Source organism: Hyla sarda, chromosome 12 (assembly GCF_029499605.1).
Source record: "Hyla sarda isolate aHylSar1 chromosome 12, aHylSar1.hap1, whole genome shotgun sequence".
In the NCBI taxonomy this organism is placed as follows: domain Eukaryota; kingdom Metazoa; phylum Chordata; class Amphibia; order Anura; family Hylidae; genus Hyla; species Hyla sarda.
The window spans coordinates 60,931,934-60,952,810 of NC_079200.1; the positions used below are offsets into that span (position 1 = coordinate 60,931,934).

General features: G+C 42.4%; 1 protein-coding gene and 1 pseudogene across 4 annotated transcripts in view; both read right to left on the minus strand.

The window, feature by feature from the left end:
- Positions 1-20,877, minus strand: part of LAMA5 (laminin subunit alpha 5) — a 145,956-nt gene that overhangs the window by 94,054 nt on the left and 31,025 nt on the right. Inside the window, exon 1 of one of the 4 annotated variants that reach the window (XM_056547605.1) lies at positions 8,649-8,672. The exons of 1 other annotated variant lie outside the window; for it this stretch is intronic. In XM_056547605.1, the coding sequence (XP_056403580.1) occupies positions 8,649-8,657 (9 nt within the window). In that variant the 5' untranslated portion in view covers positions 8,658-8,672. Of the gene's footprint in view, positions 1-80; positions 145-7,164; positions 7,192-8,648; positions 8,673-20,877 lie in introns of those variants that run through there. 2 more of the 4 variants (XM_056547607.1, XM_056547606.1) reach the window with 2 other exon arrangements.
- LOC130297169 (U2 spliceosomal RNA) lies at positions 13,540-13,699 on the minus strand (annotated as a pseudogene).

A 20,877-nucleotide genomic window follows, 5' to 3' on the forward strand; every position in this document is an offset into this window, starting at 1 on the left:
ATTTTTCCCAAAAAGAAAGAATTGACATGTGTGTGGTCATTTACATAGACTCCATGGGGGGCATTTATAAAAGCATTTACCCGTCTTTCTTTCATATAATTGTCGCAGAAAAGTCACAACTGCGCAATTTTCTGTGCGAAAATCATCCCTAAGAGCGAGAAAAGCAAGAAAATAGATTTTGGCTTATTTAAGCAAGTTTTAGAAATTGACTTGCAGTAGTAACAGAGTTATAAAATGCGACTGTCTCTAAAAAGTTGCTATAGAGGAAAACTTTTGCTTAAAGGGGTACTCCGGCGCTTAGACATCTTATCCCCTATCCAAAGTATAGGGGATAAGATGCCTGATCGCGGGGGTCCCGCCGCTGGGAACCCCCGTGATCTTGCGCGCAGCAACCCAGTTAAAATCAGTCCTTGGAGCGTGTTCGCTCCGGGTCTGATTACCGGTGACCACGGGGCAGGCGGCGTGTGACGTCACGAATCCGCCCCTCAATGCAAGCCTATGGGAGGGGGCGTGAAAAATGATTTTCCGCATACAAATTGCCCCTAAATAACTGCAGCAAAGTACCCCAAAAAAGAGGAAATGACCACCAGTTCAGATTTCACAGGAGTTTCCCCCAAGCTTTTGGCAGATGAGCTTAGTTATACAGACATAGATTCCCTCAATGTATATATAATATTGCTTTATTTTATAACTAGGCAAACGTGCCATCTAGTAAATCTTGGCGGTCACCCATCTTACCGTGTACATTGAGTACATCTATTTTGTAGGAAGGATCGGAGAGTTCTACTTTTTGCAAATGATTAATTTATTTTTGGCATTGATGTCCAGGCAGGAATGTGAACTCTGATACCAGCGTCTCAGAGAAAGACATTTCTACCTGACTGACTCACCTCCACAAGTGTCTAATGGAAGCCAAGATCCTTCACATCTTACATAATGGAGGGGAAGCTAAAGCTACGAAAGTATCTCCAGAGCATGCTGCTGAGCTGTGTATCTAAGCCTATCATATGTAATACTGCTTATGTCTGTCGCATAGATTTTATACTATATGCTGAGCCATTGTATCTCATCCTATCATGTGTGACCAAGAGGGGCCCAAATGCAAAATCTGTAACAGCGCTGAGAGCCCCCACATACAATGTGTCATGTGACAAGCAAACGTTTGGGCCATCTAAGGCTGCAGGGCCCCATTGTTACTATTAGAAACATCGAAACATAGAATGTGTCGGCAGATAAGAACCATTTGGCCCATCTAGTCTGCCCAATATTCTGAATTCTATCAATAGTCCCTGGACCCTATCTCATATGAAGGATAGCCTTATGCTTATCTCATGCATGCTTAAACTCCTTCACTGTATTTGCAGCTACCACTTCTGCAGGAAGGCTATTCCATGCACCCACTACTCTTTCAGTACTTTTAGATCTAAAGGATGAAGATTAATTAATTTTTTGATGCATGTGTGTTCACAAAGGAAGAGGTTCTAAGTCAGCTGTCTAAAGTTAAGACAAATAAGTCACAAGGGCCTGATGAGATACACCCAAAGTTATTAAAATAACTTAGCTGTGTACTAGCAAAACCGTAAACAGATTTATTTAACCATCACTGGTAACAGGAGTCGTCCCAGAAGATTAGAAATAGGCTAATGTTGTGCCCATTCACAAGAAAGGTATTAGGGAGAAAACAGGCAACTATAGGCCAGTAAGTCTGACATCAATAGTGGGGAAAGTAATGGAAATGCTACTAAAGGATAGGATCTCATAAAACACTAGGATCCCATAGATTGCAAGATAAAAAAAAACAACATTGGTTTACTTCAGGGAGATCATGTCAAACTAATCTTATAGATTTTTTGACTGGGTGACTGAAATAATAGATGGAGGAGGTGCAATAGAAATCGCATATCTAGATTTTAGTAAGGCTTTTGACACTGTCCCACATAGAAGACTTATCAATAAACTGCAGTCATTGAGCTTGGACTCCCATATTGTAGGATTAATTAGGCAATAGCTGAGGGACAGACATCAGAGAGTTGTAGTCAATAGAGAATATTCAGAGAAAGGTCTTGTTACCAGTGGGGACCTCAGGGATCTGTACTGGGACCAATTTTCTTTAATTTCTTTATCAGTGATATTACACAAGGTCTCGATGGTAAGGTGTTGGTCTTTTTGCTGATGACACAAAGATTTGTAACAAGGTTGATGTTCCTGGAGGAATGCAAATTAATTTAGGTAAACTACAGGAATGGTCAGAACTCTGACAACTGAACTTTAATGTGGATAAGTGCAAGATAATGCACCTGGGGTGTAATAACCCAAGAGCAGAATATAGAATATTTGACACAGTCCTGACCTCAGTATCTGAGGAGAGGGATTTAGGAGTAATTATTTCAGAAGAATTAAAGGTAGGAAGACAATGTAATAGAGCGGCAGGAAATGCTAGCAGAATGATTGGATGTATAGGGAGAGGTATAAGCAGTAGAAAGAGGGAAGTGCTGATGCCGCTGTACAGAACACTGGTGAGACCTCACTTGGAGTATTGTGCGCAGTACTGGAGGCCGTATCTCCAAAAGGATATAGATATTCTAGAGAGAGTTCAGAGAAGAGCTACTAAACCAGTACATGGATTGCAGGATAAAACTTATCAGGAAAGGTTAAAGGACCTTAACATGTATAGAAGAAAGAAGAGATAGAGGGGATATGATAGAGACTTTTAAATACATAAAGGGAATAAACACGGTAAAGGAGGAGAGCGTATTTAAAAGAAGAAAAACTACAAGAGGACACAATCTAATATTAGAGGGGCAAAGATTTATACAGTAATATGAGGAAGTATTACTTTACTGAGAGAGTAGTGGATGCATGGAATAGCCTTCCTGCAGAAGTGGTCGCTGCAAATACAGTGAAGGAGTTTAAGCATGCATGGGAGATTCATAAGGCTATCCTTCATATAAGATAGAGATAAGCATAAGGCTATCCTTCATATAAGATAGAGATAAGCATAAGGCTATCCTTCATATAAGATAGGGCCAGGGACTATTCATAGTATTCAGAATATTGGGCAGACTAGATGGGTCAAATGATTTTTATCTGCCAACAGATTCTATATGTTTCTATAGCCCAGGGCTCAACAAATCACAGATGCCAGGTTGCCATGGTGACTCAGGATTTTTATTAGGAGTTGTCCATCTTTAAAAAAAAAAATAATAATAATACATACATTTTGCTTACCTCCGCCTCTGTTCCTTTGCTGATGCCCTGTCATGCCTCTAGTCAGCACTCTGGTGTTACATAAGCAGCAGGCATCAGGTGACTGTCATAGCCAATCAGTGGCCTGAGCAGTCACGCTCTGTACTTTGGAGTACCTTTGGAGTACATGACTACCAAGGCCGCTGATTGGCTGCAGTGGTCACTTGACATCCACTACTCAACACTAGAGCGGGATCAGTGTGGGGACTAAGGCAAAGGCAAGTTAAAGGGGTACTCCGGTGGAAAACTTTTTTTTTTTATGAACTGGTGCCAGAAAGCTAAACAGATTTGTAAATTATTTCTATAAAAAAATCTTAAAGGGGTATTCCAGGCCAAAACTTTTTTTTTATATATCAACTGGCTCCGGAAAGTTAACAAGATTTGTAAATTACTTCTATTAAAAAATCTTAATCCTTCCAATAGTTATTAGCTTCTGAAGTTGAGTTGCTATTTTCTGTCTAACTGCTCTCTGATGACTCACGTCCCAGGAGCTGTGCAGCTCCTATGGGGATATTTTCCCATCATGCACAGCTCCCGGGACGTGACATCATCATTGAGCAGTTAGACAGAAAACTTCAGAAGCTAATAACTATTGGAAGGATTAAGATTTTTTAATAGAAGTAATTTACAAATCTGTTTAACTTTCCGGAGCCAGATGATATATAAAAAAAAGGTTTTGCCTGGAATACCCCTTTAATCCTGTTAGTACTTTTTAGCAGCTGTATGCTAAAGAGGAAATTCTTTACTTTTTGAATTTCTTTTTTGTGTTGTCCACAGTGCTCTCTGCTGACACCTCTATCTGTGTCAGGAACTGTCCAGAGTAACATAGGTTTTCTATGGGGATTTTCTCCTGCTCTGAACAGTTCCTGATACTGATTTTCCTCTGTAGCATACAGCTGCTAAAAAGTACTGAAAGGATTAAGATTTTTTAATAGAAGTAATTTACAAATCTGTTTAACTTTCTGGCACCAGTTCATTCACCGGAGTACCCCTTTAAGCTTCTAGAAGCCAGAGGAAGCGGGTAACCATGAAACAACCAAAGCTGCCTTTTAAGTCAGCTCTGTTTGATGCCATTATTCTTTACCTTTGGGCATGGCTGAGGTGGCTGAGGTGACCCTAGACTATGTTCTTTTTTATATCAGCAGGTAAGTGCAAACTGTTTCCATAGGTAACAGTGTTACTGCCGCTGGGATATGATCATGGTTTTCTTTAGTCACAAGTATACAAAATGTGGCTTCAATGAGACATTTTGTCTCCCGCAGGTTCAGATAAAACTGCAGGTGTTACCCATAGTAACAACTCAGATTCTAGCTCTCTTTTTTCACACCCTATTTTTATTAAATGCCAGCCAGAACCTAACTGGTTAATATGGCCGGCGCCTCAACCTTTCCTTTACGCTAAGGTTAGGTTCACACTACGGAATCTCTGGGTAGAATTTCTGCCGGAGACTTAGCCGGCGGCACTAAGACCGCACGGACTGCATTGCTGTCCTCATAGACGGCAATGCATTTCTGGGTGGATCTTTTGGGAGACCTGCTCAGAAATGCATTGACATCTATGAGGACGACAATGCAGTCTGCATGGTCCTACTTCCGTCGGCTTGATCTCCGGCAGAAATTCTGCCCAGAAATTCCACAGTGTGAACCTAGCCTAAGACATATGTGAGCAAGGCCTTAAAGGGGTACTCCGGTGAAAACCTTTTTTTCTTTTAAATCAACTGGCTCCGGAAAGTTCAACAGATTTGTAAATGACTTCTATTAAAAAATCTTAATCCTTCCTGTACTTATTAGATGCTGAATACTACAGAGGAAATTCTTTTCTTTTTGGAATGCTCTCTGATGACATCACGAACACGGTGCTCTTTGCTGACATTATTATAATAATAAGAAGAAGAAGTCTTCATTTATTGTTGTCTTTAGTGGGATTTGAACCCAAGGCCCCATCACTGCAAGGCAGCAGTGCTAACCACTAAGCCACCATGCTGCACTTAACATCTGCTATGCACGGTTGCTAAAATGGACAGAGATGTCAGCAGAGAGCACTGTGCTCGTGATGTCATCAGTGTTCCAAAAAGAAAGGAATTTCCTCTGTAGCATTCAGCAGCTAATAAGTACTGGAAGGATTAAGATTTTTTAATAGAAGTCATTTACAAATATGTTTAACTTTCCTGCACCAGTTGATTTAAAAGAAAAAACTTTTTCACCGGAGTACCCCTTTAATTGGTCAATTTGAGGCGGTCATCTCCGGCCTACATCCGTCACACACTGTCCCATAAAAAAAGAAATGCTGAGCTCATATATTTCTCAAACTCCACATGGAATAAAGGCTGCAGTCCACCCACTTTCCTGTGGAACAGAACTGGGACTGAGACTTCGCCGAAATTTCCATACAAATTGATAAGGGCAGAACACAATGTTAAGACGGTTTACACAAAACAATGCAAGTGAAGCAGTTCCCTTATAACAACCAACCAGACTGCTGCTTACTTGACCAACAAAAGAGCTGCTATCTGTTGCTTCAGGCAACTGCACCGGTTTCTCATTGCACTAGACTAGATAATGTTCAGTTTTTGTGACATGTTAGGATGTATTCACATGCTGCATTCAGATTTATGGTTAAATCCTGCAAGGTGCAGCTACACCCTTATGGGGAAAACTGAGTGGCAGAAACTTCCGGCCTCTCACTTGTACAAAAACAACCTGTCATGTTCCTGCCCACAGAATGCCATGTTCTCCTACTGGTAGACGCTTGGCCGGCGTCCTGGCACCTCACAGTGAGAGAGAGATTAATCTGTCACCCACAGCCAACATCGCCGTGCCCATCATGACATCACAATAACACACGCACAGAGGGTGGCACAGCTGCAGCCAGCGGATACCCATCTGTCCGCCACACTCTGACCACCTCTTGGACTTGGCAGCGAGTGCCCTGAATGCTCCATGGTGAAAATGTATCAAAACAAATACAGTGATCCCTCAACTTACAATAGTTTCAACATACAATGTTTTTTTTTTTTTTGGGACCATTGTAACTTGAAACCAGACTCACCATATAATGCTACAGACAGTCCAGATCTGTGAAATGTGTCACAACTGGAGAAACTGACCAATCAGAATGGGCATTTTACTGGTAAATCACCTGTATTACTGAAGTACATGCACTGACTGGTGCATGGTAGCGCCCCCTACAGTACAGGGAGGAACTACACGTTCTGTACTACTCCTTACCTGTGCCAGGGTTAGTTGCTGCTTTGGACACCAAGTAAGGGGGGCTTCATTTGGGACACTGCGTGTACTGTATAGGATCCTGAAGAAGCTCCTGTCCTCCCAACCAGGGTGCCTCCAGCTGTTGTAAAACTACAACTCCCAGCATGCCCGGACAGCCAACGGCTGTCCGGGCATGCTGGGAGTTGTAGTTTTGCAACAGCTGGAGGCACCCTGGTTGAGAAACATTAACATAGACAGTGATTTACAGCTCCCAGCAGATCTTTCTTACTTTTATATGCAAGGACTTGCTTTATCTGTATTAGTTATCTACTTTTTTTTTTTTTTTTTTTTTTTTTAATCCTCCCATTTTCCTATTTTTGGATGACATTTTGGGGGCTTCAGAACCAATTACCAGGTTTCCATAGAGTTATGGTCTCAACATACAATGGTCTGAACATACAATGGTCGTCCCAGAACCAATTAATATTGTAACTTCAGGGACCACTGTATAGTGTCATAGCTTATCACTTATAGCAGTGTTTCCCAACCAGGGTGCCTCCAGGTGTTGCAAAACTACAACTCCCAGCATGCCTGGACAGCCGAAGGCTGTCCAGGCATGCTGGGAGTTGTAGTTTTGCAACAGCTGGAGGCACCCTGGTTGAGAAACATTAACATAGACAGTGATTTACAGCTCCCAGCAGATCTTTCTTACTTTTATATGCATGGAATTGCTTTATCTATATTAGTTATCTACTTTTTTTTTTTTTAATCCTCCCTTTTTCCTATTTTTGGATGACATTTTGGGGGCTTCAGAAGCAATTACCAGGTTTCCATAGAGTTATGGGGGGAGATTTATCAAAACCTGTGCAGAGGAAAAGTTGTCCAGTTGCCCATAGCAACCAATCAGATCGCTTCTTTCATTTTTCACAGGCCTTCATGAAAATGAAAGAAGCAAGCTGATTGGTTGCTATGGGCAACTGGGCAAGTTTTCCTCTGCACAGGTTTTGATAAATCTCCCCCATGGTCTCAACATACAATGGTCGTCCTGGAACCAATTAATATTGTAACTTGAGGGACCACTGTAAGTGGTTATACCCACAAGGGTGAATAGCAAAGGCATTCGGCCTTACTTTTGATTTGCAGTGAATAAAACTCCATGTCTGAACCCACCCACTGGTCCGTAGCCAAGCCGTCCGGGCATGATGAGAGTTGTAGTTTTGCACCAGCTGGACAGCCATAGTTTGAGGAATGCTGCCAATACACCATGAAACTTTCCTATGTGGTCACATTCATTTCCCCCCCCCCCCCCCCCCCCTAGGCATTTACATTGAAAAAATTTCAAAAAATCCCACACAAATTTATGGTGCCAGGAACTTTACGGGGAGAGAGACAAACTTCTATTGTGAAGTAGATCCTATAAATGTTCTGCCCAGGTGGTTGGATTATGAATTCTATAGTGGGCTGCGTGTCTCTCCCTGCTCTACCCTCCCTCTCTCTGTGCCTACTTCATGCAGTCAGTAGTGCCAGCGCTCTACCCCCTCGGATTCTCTTTGTGTCTCACTTGTTCCCATAGCCCCCCACCCCCCACCCAGTGCCCTTTCTCCAGTCTGTTGTGCACTTGTTGCTGCCGCTCGTCTCTGTTCTGACACTGCTTCTCTGTTCTGCTCCACAGGGCTGGACAACACACCCTGCAGATAGCCTGTATGCTGATGGCCGCATCACATGGAAAGTGTTAATACAGTAAATGATAAATGCTCAGATTATTCCTATTCCAGGCGTGCTGCGGCTTATGGAAAGATGGGGAGAAAAGCGTGCCTGTTGTGCGACGGAAGGGGGCTGCACAGGTGGTGATGTTAGATACCGTAAACACCAACACAGACATTTGAAGAGGGGACCTTAAAGGGGAATTCCACTGAAACCTCAAATGCCCTGTTATAATAATTACATAGGGGGGAGATTTATCAAAACCTGTCCTGAGGAAAAGTTGCTGAGTTGCCCATAGCAACCAATCAGATCGCTTCTTTCATTTTTCAGAGGCCTTTTCAAAAGTGAAAGAAGCCATCTGATTGGTTGCTATGGGCAACTCAGGTTTTAATAAGCCTCTCAGAATCCTAATTAAAAATGTCTTTACATGCCATGTTGGCTTGGCAGTCCCCAAATAAGTTCAGGACTCCATGTTCCCCTCTAAGTACATACGGTATTCATGCTGAATGTCCTTCCCATCATGCATCAGGAGGCAGAACACAATTCTCCAGTCTCTATAAATCGCTCTGACCTTTGTGCTTATTATGTCGGGGAGCAGAGGGGAAGAAAAGTGACTATTCTGAACTTCTCTGGGGGAGATTTGTCAAAACCTGTGTAGAGAAAGAGTGGTGCAGTTGCCCATGGCAACCAATCAGATCGCTTCTTTCATCTTTAAAAAGGCCTGTGAAAAAAGGAAAGAAGCTATTTGGTTAGTTGCCATGGTAACTGCACCACTCGTCCTCTACACAGGTTTTGATAAATCTCCCCTACTGTGTATATTTATTTAGGAAAGTGACTTTTCAAGCCGATTCAGCCATTGGCTCCACAGTTAAAAATCATTACTCATTTAGTTCAATACTGCCCTCTATAGATAACAGATGTGTGCTGTCTTCCTGAATCAGTGCCACCCCCCACTCCATAGAAGTAAATGCAGCTCTATAGAAACAAATGGGGTTGCATTGCAATCACAATCTGTGAACAGTTGTGCTGTTTTTGGAATTAGTAGCCATGTATTTTTTTTTTCCAAATAATGAAAATAAAATTATTTGATCTTATAGGCCCATAAACATTGTCTTATGACCGACCCTTAGACTTTTTTCTCAATTTATGTTGCGGCCTTGTGCTAAAAAAAAAAAAAAAAAAAAAAATTCAACTTTTCCCCCCCATAATTTTTCACTTAATACAAAGAATATTACAAATCTTTGCTAATTTATTGAAAAGGAAAAACTAAAATATTGCATTGACAGAAATATTGATTCGGCTTGGTTTTTGCTCCGAATTTATTACAGGAAACTTCAATCAATGCAAAGGGGTATTCCAGGGAAAAACTTATATATATATATATATATATATATATATATCAACTGGCTCCAGAAAGTTAAACAGATTTGTAATTTACTTCTATTAAAAAATCTTAATCCTTTCAATAATTATCAGCTGCTGAAGTTGAGTTGTTGTTTTCTGTCTGGCAACAGTGTTCTCTGCTGAAATCTCTGCTTGTCTCGGGAACTGCACAGAGTAGAAGAGGTTTGCTATGGGGATTTGCTTCTAAACTGGGTGTTTCCCGAGACACGTGTCATCAGAGAGCACTTAGACAGAAAAGAACAACTCAACTTCAGCAGCTCATAAGTACTGAAAGGTTTAAGATTTGTTGATGGAAGTAATTTACAAATCTGTTTAACTTTCTGGAGCCAGTTGATATATAAAAAAAAAGTTTTTTTCCTGGATAGCCCCTTTAAAGAATAAAGAATAATGTTGAGTTTTTTGATTATGCCTTTTGCTTACCTGTTTTTGCTCATGTGCCAGGAATGAGATAGGCTGCATTTGGTTTACAAATGCACAGTGATGTGGGTTCTGTAATACAGCCTAGCTTTCCCATGAAACCTCTGGCTTTGTGTGGAGACTTTCATTATTGTGCCTGGAAACTTTATTAGTCCATGTTCACACGTCCGGAATTTCCGTGCGGAATTCCGTATTTGAATCCCGCAGCAGCAAGGTCACATTGTATTCACTCAGATCCTGCTGCGCTGTGCACACAGCGGAATTCCAATTTCCGTTTGTTGTCTAAGTCGGCGCAGCCTGCGGAATGTCCGCACGGAGATTTTCCATGCGGACATTCCAGACATGTGAACATAGCCTTAGGCTGCTAGTGCTGGAGATCACCCAGGTAAAGTATTTTAGACCCATAAGGGTACGTTCCCACCTGGCGTATTTTGCTGCGTATTTGCTGCTGCGTATTTTCGAACCCATTGACTTCAATGGGAAATAAAATCTGCAGCAGCAAATATGCAGCAAAATACGCCAGGTGGGAACGTACCCTAAGTGTGTTGGTGTCAGTTCACACCATGCAGTTCTTATGTGTTTTTTAGAGAAATATTGCCATGAGGAGAAAGTGATATGACCTACAATCCAATTGAGTTGTTTTAAAAAGATATGACATCTTTAGGCTATGTTCACAAATTATATTTTTTGTTGCATTTTTTCCCACATTTTTGCTGCAATTGCGGTACCATCTCCATTTTTATTATGATTTGGGGGAAAATTACAGCAAAGATAGGGGGAAAAAAAGCAGCAAGAAACATGATGTGTGAACACAGCCTCAGATCAGGTGTATATTTACTATATATCCTGATTTCATGAAGCAGTGTTCCCCAACCAGGGTGCCTCCAGCTGTTGCATAACTACAACTCCCAGCATGCCCGGACAGCCAGCGGCTGTCCGGGCATGCTGAGAGTTGTAGTTTTGCAACAACTGGAGGCACCCTGGTTGAGAAACATGATGCTGAAAGGTGTTGGGAGGGGTCTGATAGGTGATGACGTCATCCTGTAGTCCACAGGAAGTAAAAGTCTGACATCCTGTTGTGACCATTAGGCACTGGAAGATTTGGAGGATCAGAATTGTGATAACATGACCAAATCAGAGTAAGACTGGGTTCACACCACGTTTTGTACTTACGGTTCCGTATACGGCTAGGGGAGGGGAGGATGGGATTCGCAGCTCCCGCACTCGGCCGTATTTGGGAACAATATTCAATGCATGTATATGAGCCAACCGGAGTGAACCGCATCCTCCGGTCGGCTGCGTTTTCGGCCGTATGCGGTTTCCCGACCGCAAGCAAAAACGTGGTCGACCACATTTTTGCCTACGGTCGGGAAACCGCATACGGCCGAAAACGCAGCCGACCGGAGGGTGCGGTTCACTCCGGTCGGCTCATAGACATGCATTAAATACGGTTCCCGAATACGGCTGAGTGCGGGCACCGCGATTCCCCCACCCCCCCTCCCCCCAGCCGTATACGGAACCGTGAGTACAAAATGTGGTGTGAACCCAGCCTAAGGGTGCATTCACACCACGTTTTTGCAATACAGTTCCCGTATCAGGTTTTTGATGAAAAACGGATTCCTCAAAACCGGACTAAACTGTATCAAAACGTGTGTACAAACTTTAACTCCTATACAGATAAAAACCATATACGGTTTTAAAAAATGATGTTTGGTTGCATCAGTTTTTTAAAGAGAAAAACGTATACGTTTTTAACTTTTCACTCCATTATGAATAAAGTTTCACTTGTTTGATTGAATTTCCAAGAAAAAAAACTGTGCAAAGTCAAAAACCGTATGGTGAAAACCGGATGGAACTGTACGCACATACAGTTCTGTATGGTTCCCATTAGACTCCCATGTTAAAAAAAAAAACGTATACGGTTTAATACAGTTTTTCACCCGGACCAAAAACCGTGGTAGACTACGGTTTTGGGTACGGAGAAAAAACTGACAAAACCGTACAGGATGCAAAACGGACACAACCTGATGCATCTTTTGGCATAGGGTTTTCAATGGAGAGTCAATGCATACGGTTTTCAATACGGTTCCGTACGGTTTTCACATTGAAAACGTATACGGGAACTGTATTGCAAAAACGTTGTGTGAACCCGGCCTAACAAAACACATAGATGCGGCTGCGCTGGAATAAACAAGAGTGTGCATGATATAGGAAGCAAAAAATGTCCTAGTGAAGGGTCTGAATACTCATATCCACGTGAAATTTTTGTTTTCCCTTTTTAATAATTTGCAGAAATTTCAAAAATTCTGAATTTACATTCTTTCAAAAAATAAAAAAAATATTTTTTTTTTCAATTTCTATGTGATATAACTACATGTAGAAGGATTATAGCATTGTGCATTTAGCTATATTCTGTATGTAGCTACCCCTCCGCCTACTTACTGCATTACTACTTGTATGTGGGAGGAAGGGAGGTCTATGGACCCTTCTCGGCCCACATAACTTAGGTAGTAATTAAGAAAGTCGTGCAAGTCTCTGCCAGGATCCGATCTACTATCACAACTGCAGAAGGAAAAGTAATAGTACAAAAAATTCACGTTACTGCAATGCAGCCTGGGCGGCGTGCCATTTCATTATCTTATATCCTAATCTTTGTGTCCCCTACAGAAGAGAACTATTCTCAGGACCCGGCTCTTGTACAGGACGGAGTTATATGAGGGTGACTGGGTGGAGAGCGGTCACATCAGAGGGGTCAGGAAACTGCTGACTGAACAAAAGCCTTATAATAAGAAACCTAAAGACACAAAAAAAAGGCCCAGAAAACCAGGGAGATGCCAGGCACAGCACTTTGGTATTATTAGGAATAATTTTATATATTTTTTTTGTTATCTAAGAGCCGAGGAACGTACTTTCGAATCACCCAAAGTGCAAGAAAAAGTGCAAACGTGTTACACTAAAAAAACGTGCACAGAGGATGTGGTCTATCGCAAGCCCTTCTCCGATAGGAGAGAGGCCCCCCAACAAACCTTACCCTTCGCCTCCGGACCAAAAGGTACCTGCAAGGTTCCAGGTTTGATGTCCCTTTTCGCCGAAGCTACTAAGGGACCACAAATGCTCCCGGCATCCCCCTAGGCATTAGCCAATGTATCTGCCTGCAGAGCCGATAACGGTAGGTACCCTGCAAAAGCCACTCACACCTCCCCTAGACTGCCAGGAAGGACACCCAGAAGGGCTACCGCATCCTGACAAAACCTGTGGACACACAACACGCAAAAAGTGACACAGTGAGACAAAAATAAATAAATAAGTGAATGTGTGCAGATATATAAAATGTCTATATATATCAGATATATAAAATGTCTATATAAATGTCTCTGATCCTTGCCAGAAGGCCGGGAATCAAGAGGTGAGTGCCACAAAGGTGCAGAGATCATGGTGCCCGTGCTTCAACTCAGTGAGTCCATCCTCCCAATGAGTTTCGGCACCTCGGGGTCACCACTCCCCGAGGCACTAAAGTACCTCGGCTCTAGACCCTCTCAGCCTCATGGTTAGACCTGGAGGAAGCAGGTCACATCGGGGCAGCCGTCGAGCTGATTCCTCAGAACCAGCCCCGGAACGCCCCGGTACACCTGCTCCCTACCATGCAGCACCCATCCCCACCAGCTCCAAACTGATAAGAACAGATACTACACTTGATCTTAGCCAAAAGGCCGAGAAGGTATTATTAGGAATAATGCCAACAAGAACTATCTGATAGGTAAACTGTGTGGTGGCTAGGGCTGGGTGGTATGGCCAAATATGTGTATCGCGGTATTTTTGTAACTTATTGCGGTTCCACGGTATGTAACAGTATAAAAATGTCGGTATTTGGTATGAACCGGTATACCGCCCAGCCCTAGTGGTGGCCAGCACTGTAAGACATTTTTGTTAATTTTGAGAAGGGACCCTTCATGCCCTGCCCATTCATTAAAGTGGTACTTGGGCAGGGTAGAGTAGTGGAATACATTATGGTCATGGTGGCAATTTGCATTGTCAATGGAGGGGTGGATAAAGTGGGCCTGCACTGTGAGGGATGTAGGTAAAGCTATAAATGCAGACAGGTGAATGGGTTGGTCTGGATGGGATTGACAAGGGTCCCACTGGGACTCCACTGCCCAGGGCAACATCGACCATAAGATGGGCCTACAAGTAGCTCACAATGATGATCTTTATGTGTACAGTATTTGGAAATTTGGAAAATAATTTAGTGTAATATCTAATTATAATAATTTTTCTATACATTGTGCCCATATAAATAATAGCGATGGTGTGACATCACCGGTTGGCACGGCTATTGCCCTGAAGCCCGGGTGCTTAAAGCAATGCTCTGGGAATCACAAGTGTTTAGGAATCTCTCTACTTCTTCATTTCCTCCAAGGACACAACATGAAAGGTTCTGCACTGCGTCCCCATTAAGAGGCTTTTAACCAGCAGATTATAAGGTATCCAGATAGCGCCAGACATAGGCCTGTCTTCTATCACATTAACCCCATCATTTCTGTAGCTATGCCATGAGGGCCCTGCAATATGTGTTCTTCCATCATTATCCCTGAGGGTCCCATATATTAAAACTGTAGCCCTGTTGCCCATGTTCAACTCTCATCTTCTTCACTTACAAATGATACATTGACTCCTGTTGCTATGGACAACAAGGACACATATTTTCCTATAACCTTTATTTTTTCTACTTTCTATAGAGGCACTATAGCCATTGTTATGGGGGTGAAGTAGCAACAAATAGTTTGCTTTGCTATTTCATCTTTAACAGAATTTCTAAATTCTAGTGGTTGCCCATGGAGACATATATTGGTTTAGCTACATCTCTGTGTAAGAAATGTGACCTAAAGCTTAACAGGGAATGTTCATTTACAGGCTGTACTTAGGAGCCATCAGTGTGTAATTGGTGGTGTTCTGACCCACAGCACCCCCCAATATCAACAGAATGAAGGGGCCCAGCACTTACATGGGTACTGTAAAATTCAAAAACTTTTTACATGTTGTATGTCTTGGCACAATATCAACCTTTCTAATATACTTTATAAGAAACCCGCCCCGTCCAAAGCATAGGATGGCAAACCAAGTGAACAACAGAGTGAAGGTATTAGTGAGAGAAGTATAGGTTCTATAAAAGTTATATGTACATTATGAGGATTAAGTAGTGAGTAACATAACATTTTTTTTTTCTTAGTGGGATATGACAGGTACATTTTAAGGTAATACGGTGGCCTTCTTCATAGTTGTCCAGACAGGTTGGTATACTGGTACATGTAGTCAGACCTGGTACTGCAGCTCACGCCACCATTTATGTATGCACTGCAAAAATGGCAGCAAGATAACTGGTTGCTACATTGTATACACAAGTAAAACGCGTACTTTATACCTCAGAGGTGCTGAAGATACTAAATAGATTTCCAGGCTGATCCTTTGTATTGTCTAAGTCTCTAACAAGATAGACAATTAACACAATTTATCTAAGACGTAACAGACTAAAATAAGGGGATGACTAAAGAGCCCCAGGGTATGGTGTAATTATGTATGATCAGACTACCAATTACCATATACACAGTCTGGTCCACGGATCATCAACTATTGCATAGGGTGCAGTCTACTAAGCTGTGCTGAGAATGCTTAAATATCTGCACTCTGAACAAAACGCTGAGACATTCCCAAACAGGACAATGCAAATATTCAATTGGGGCAATTAAAAAAATATATATTTATATTTGTTTAAGAAATTAGCCTATTGTATAAAACCACCTATGTAAGCCTCATACAGCATATCTTTCCAGTCTGTGCTCCTAATCCATATGTGCAGTACTTCAGATTCTGGGACAAATAAGCCATAATTGTCAGCCATACTAGCTCTCATAGAGTTTAATTTTCTGTCACCCATTGAATTCTCTCTTAGGGTGCATTCACACTACATTTTGTCCATATGAGGATGGGAAATCGGTTGCTCCCGTATCCCAGCCGGACCCGGCCCGGATCTTATTCATTTGAATGAGCCGACCGGAGTCAGATAGTGACTCTGGTCGGCTAATTTTTTTCCTGTATCCAGTTTTCTGGCCAGACTGAAAACCACAGCATACCACAGTTTTCAGTCCAGCCAGAAAACCGAATACGGGGCAAAAATTAGCCGACTGGAGTCACTATCTGACTCCGGTCGGCTCATTCAAATAAATGAGATGGGGGCTGGGTCCGGCTGGGATACGGGAGCGCCCGGTTTTCCCATCCCCCAGCTGGATGCAGTCCCTCTATGTAGTGTGAATGCAGCTTACTGTGTAAGTTATGCTTAACTAATACAGTGCAAAATGTTAATCATATTTGAATTGTATATGACTACCCTAATCCCATCTCAAAATGAATGCAGACCCTAGACCCCCCAAACAAATACAGTTCCCAGACCCCCTAAACAAAGTCCCCAGACCAGACTTCTTAAACAAAGAAATTAACTCAGCCGGCATACAGAATATAACTGCATGAAAGAAAATGTAAGAAAGAGGTGTAAACTACATAAATCTTGCAGTTCTATTGAACTAAGCAAAAGAGCAAGAGATGGTGTTGTGCTAAATCCTGGGTTCCACTAGTCACTATAGTGTCCTCTTGGGCATAAGCTAAACTGCCACGGAGGCATAAGTTTAATAATTGGGTCACTGGAGAGGGAAAATGCCTCAGATGCCATCCTCCATTCACACTGGTCACTCTGAACCCCCATGATAGGCCCATGCCTATGAGTCTTAAAGCAACCGTTACCCCAAAACAACAGTAATTACAGTTTTCAAAGCAATAGTAAACTTTCAGCTCGCCCACTCGGCTCCACACAAACAGGTGTGTGGCAACACCCAAGCCATGATCAAGAAGAAAGGAACGTCCAGTGCAGATGTGTAGGCAAAAACTCAATGTAAAGCCTTTTTTTTTCTTCCATAAAACGTATATATTACACAGCAAATGGTAGAAGCAGGTGACGCGTTTCGAGTGCTATCCGCACTCTTAGTCATACCATAGTCTTAGTTACAATGTTATTGCACATACAGACAATTGCTTGTGTTATGCAATTCCTTGTCAGGTGTGTGAAATTCCGCACAGCCCTATAGGATAGTGGACCTGACATTATCTTAGGGAATTGCTACTTAAGCAAGTATCAAACTGTTTTTTTTGCCAAGCAACTCAAAAAGGCAGTGTTACACTTATACAGGTATATTTGCTGTTATAGGACATACAACGTAACCTGATTTTAAAGGGGTACTCCGGTGAAAACCTTTTTTCTTTTAAATCAACTGGTGGCAGAAAGTTAAACATATTTGTAAATTACTTCTATTAAAAAATCTTAATCCTTCCAGTACTTATTAGCTGCTGAATGCTACAGAGGAAATTCCTTTCTTTTTGGCACACTGATGACATCACGAGCACAGTGCTCTCTGCTGACATCTCTGTCCATTTTAGCAACCATGCATAGCAGATGCATGCTAAGGGCAGCATGGTGGCTCAGTGGTTAGCACTGCTGCCTTGCGGTGCTGGGAACTTGGGTTCAAATCCCACTGAGGACAACAATAAATAAAGCATTATTATTATTATAATAACGTCAGCAGAGAGAACTGTGCTTGTGATGTCATCAGAGAGAATTCCAAAAAGAAAAGAATTTCCTCTGTAGTATTCAGCAGCTAATAAGTACAGGAAGGATTAAGATTTTTTTAATAGAAGTAAGTTACAAATATGTTTAACTTTCTGCCACCAGTTGATTTAAAAGAAAAAAGGTTTTCACCGGAGTACCCCTTTAAGGGCTGCTCTATGGCATAACCTCCGGTGAGGACATTCCGGGGAGAGTCAGGGATTAAAAAGTTTCTTTGGTTAATTAAGAGTTCTGTAAGTGTATGAGGAATTTGAAATCCTTCTTCAAAGTTTGCACACACGGCCCCCCTGGCTCCCCCCACACACCTAACAGAGCCGTATCAAAGGATTCCTTACATCAGGGAATTTTCTTCTCTTCCCCCTTCCAATTGTTTGACTTGAGTGGAGAGGCTCAGGGAAAATGTTTGCAAAGCTGTGAGGGGAGCGCTATTAACCCCTTCCTCATCACTGTCGGAGACACCAGAATGTTACAGGTATATATCCCCAAATAGACGCACTGGAATCAATGTCTACTCTCAGAATCATGGGTAATTACCGGCAGTTCCCCCATTAGGTATACTGTTTGGAAAATACAAGTGATCCCTCAAGTTACAATATTAATTGGTTCCGGGACGACCATTGTAGGTTTAAACCATTGTATGTTGAGACCAGAACTCTATGGAAACCTGGTAATTGGTTCTAAAGGCACCAAAATGTCATCCAACAAAATAGGAAAAAGTGAGGATTAAAGAAAAAGTAGATAACTAATATAGATAAAGCAAATCCTTACATATAAAAGTAAGAAAGATCTGCTGGGAGCTGTAAATCACTGTCTATGTCAGTGTTTCCCAAGCGGGGAGCCTCCAGCTGTTGCAAAACTACAACTCCCAGCATGCCCGGACAGCCTTTCTGTCCGGGCATGCTGGGAGTTGTAGTTTTGCAACAGCTGGGGGCACCCTGCTTGGGAAACACTGGTCTATGTAGAGGACAGGAGCTTCTTCGGGGTCCTGTACAGTACGGGCAATGTCCTAAAAAAAAAGTAATGGAGTTGCCCCCACCTGGTGTCCAAAGGAGCAGATAACCCTGGTACAGGTAAAGTGTACAGAACATGTTGTACCTCCCTGTACTGTAGGGGGCGCTACCAGACACCAGTCAGTGCATATACTTCAGTAATACAGGGGTTTTACCAGTGAATGCCTATTCTGATTGGTCGGTTCTTCCAGCCATTGACACGTTTCACAGATCTGGACTGTCTGTACATTATATGTTGAGTCTGGTTTCAACTTACGATGGTCCAGAAAAGACCATTGTATGTTGAAACTATTGTATGTTGAGGCCATTGTAAGTTGAGGGATCACTGTACTGATTTAAGCCTATCTAGTGATAGTAAACACTAAGCTGCTTTACCTAACCCTATATGTGACACTGAGCTGCTGTATCTAACCCATCATTTGTGATACACTCTCTTGAGCAACATCTCCAAGCATGTGTGATACTGACTGCTGAGCTGCTGTACCTAAGCCCATCATGTGTGATACTGGGTCCAGAGCCTTGTTTCCAAGCCTGTGTGTTTTACTGTCTGCTTAGCTTTGTATCTCAGCTAATCATTTGCGATATTGTCCACCATATGTATTTAAGCCTGACATGTTTGCCGCTGGGCCAACAAACTAAGAAAATGATGCATTATACCGTCCGCTAAGCTGATGTATCTAAGCCTCTCATGGGAGATACAATTTCAGAGCACTATGCTCTGTTTTTTCCAGTAACACTAGGCTGTAGACACAGGTCTCATCCCGGAGAGGTTAGTTGGCAGCCAAGAAGCCTCCTTTACCCCCAGGAAGCAAGCCGTAGCAGGTAGTGCGACGCCGCGTCCTCACCACATCACACGCACCTCAGCGGTGACACAATCCAGCTGTGGAGTCTCAGTCAACTGTAAAATACACACTACTACCCGACTGACTGTAACAAGATAATAACATGGAAAATACATTAAAAAAAAAATCACACTGCCTCCACCCCCAGCATGTCACCTCACCTCCCCCACACCAACAGAGGTCTAGACACAACTGGAGGTGGAGTTTTACCACAATAATGCCAGGCCAGGAGAGAAGAATGGCACCTTTCACCGGCTGCCAGGTATTCATCCTTCTCATATGCCAAAGATAAGAGACAGTTTTCTCTTTCAGCTGTGAGGAGTGAATCTAAACCTGTATACAGGGCTCTACAGCAACTCTCAAGATTGGACACAGCCTATGGACAGAAACGGCGCTATTTAAGAAAAAACAAACATAAAACAATTATTTTCTGTAGTCTTAAAGCGTACCTGTCAGATCCCACAAAAAAAAACTGTTATGTTACTCTGTACCTCATCCTGATCATGTACATGTAATATTTATGTCTCTTTCGCCCATACTTCACAAAAAAATAGCATTTTACAGTTGCTCAATGTCTTTTCCATCTTGTCAAAGGGAGGGGGCATGTCCTTCTCCTGCCTGCACTGTGCTGACTCCTCCCATACCTCAGTCTGCTAACTCACTGCTCTCAGATCGAGCCTGACAGCCCTGCTCTGTAACCCTTTCCTCTCTGGTTTCATGCTGTACACACAATGATTATTGGAGATTGCCTGTACTCTACCACCAAAGACAATATGGTGAGTGTATAACTTACATCCTCCATATGTGTCATCCTTTGGCAGTCCTGTAATGCTGGGACTTGTAGTTACTGTGTTTGGATAACTCTTTTTTTGCAGCAGTGTTGCCTTCAGCTGTGTGCCTACAGCTTTTCCAAAACTTCAACTCCCAGTATGCCCAGACACCCTTTGACTGTCCAGGCATGCTTGGATTTGTAGTTTTGCAACAGCTGGAGGCACATGATTGGTAAAACTCTGTGTTACAGCAGTGTGGCTGCAGGCTGTGTTCCTCCTGCAGCCTTGTCAATCAACCATCTTGTGTCCATGACCTTTGGACACACTCATGCTACTGTGGGACTCATTAGTGTCCCAGGAGGTATGGGGACTCCTAGCTGTGGGATTTTCAAAGGCAGTTTTCTTTAATAAAATGTGAACATTTTTTAAAGAAGTATATTAGAAAAACTATTGTTTTGCCAAGATGTACAACATATAAAAAGTTTTTATAGCTGACAGGGCCCATTTAAGCTGAGCTGCAAATATCAGATTAAGAACAATGTGAATGCAGTCATATTAACTGGATTGGCAGATGATACACTGTAGCGGCATGGGCTTTACCTCAGTTTT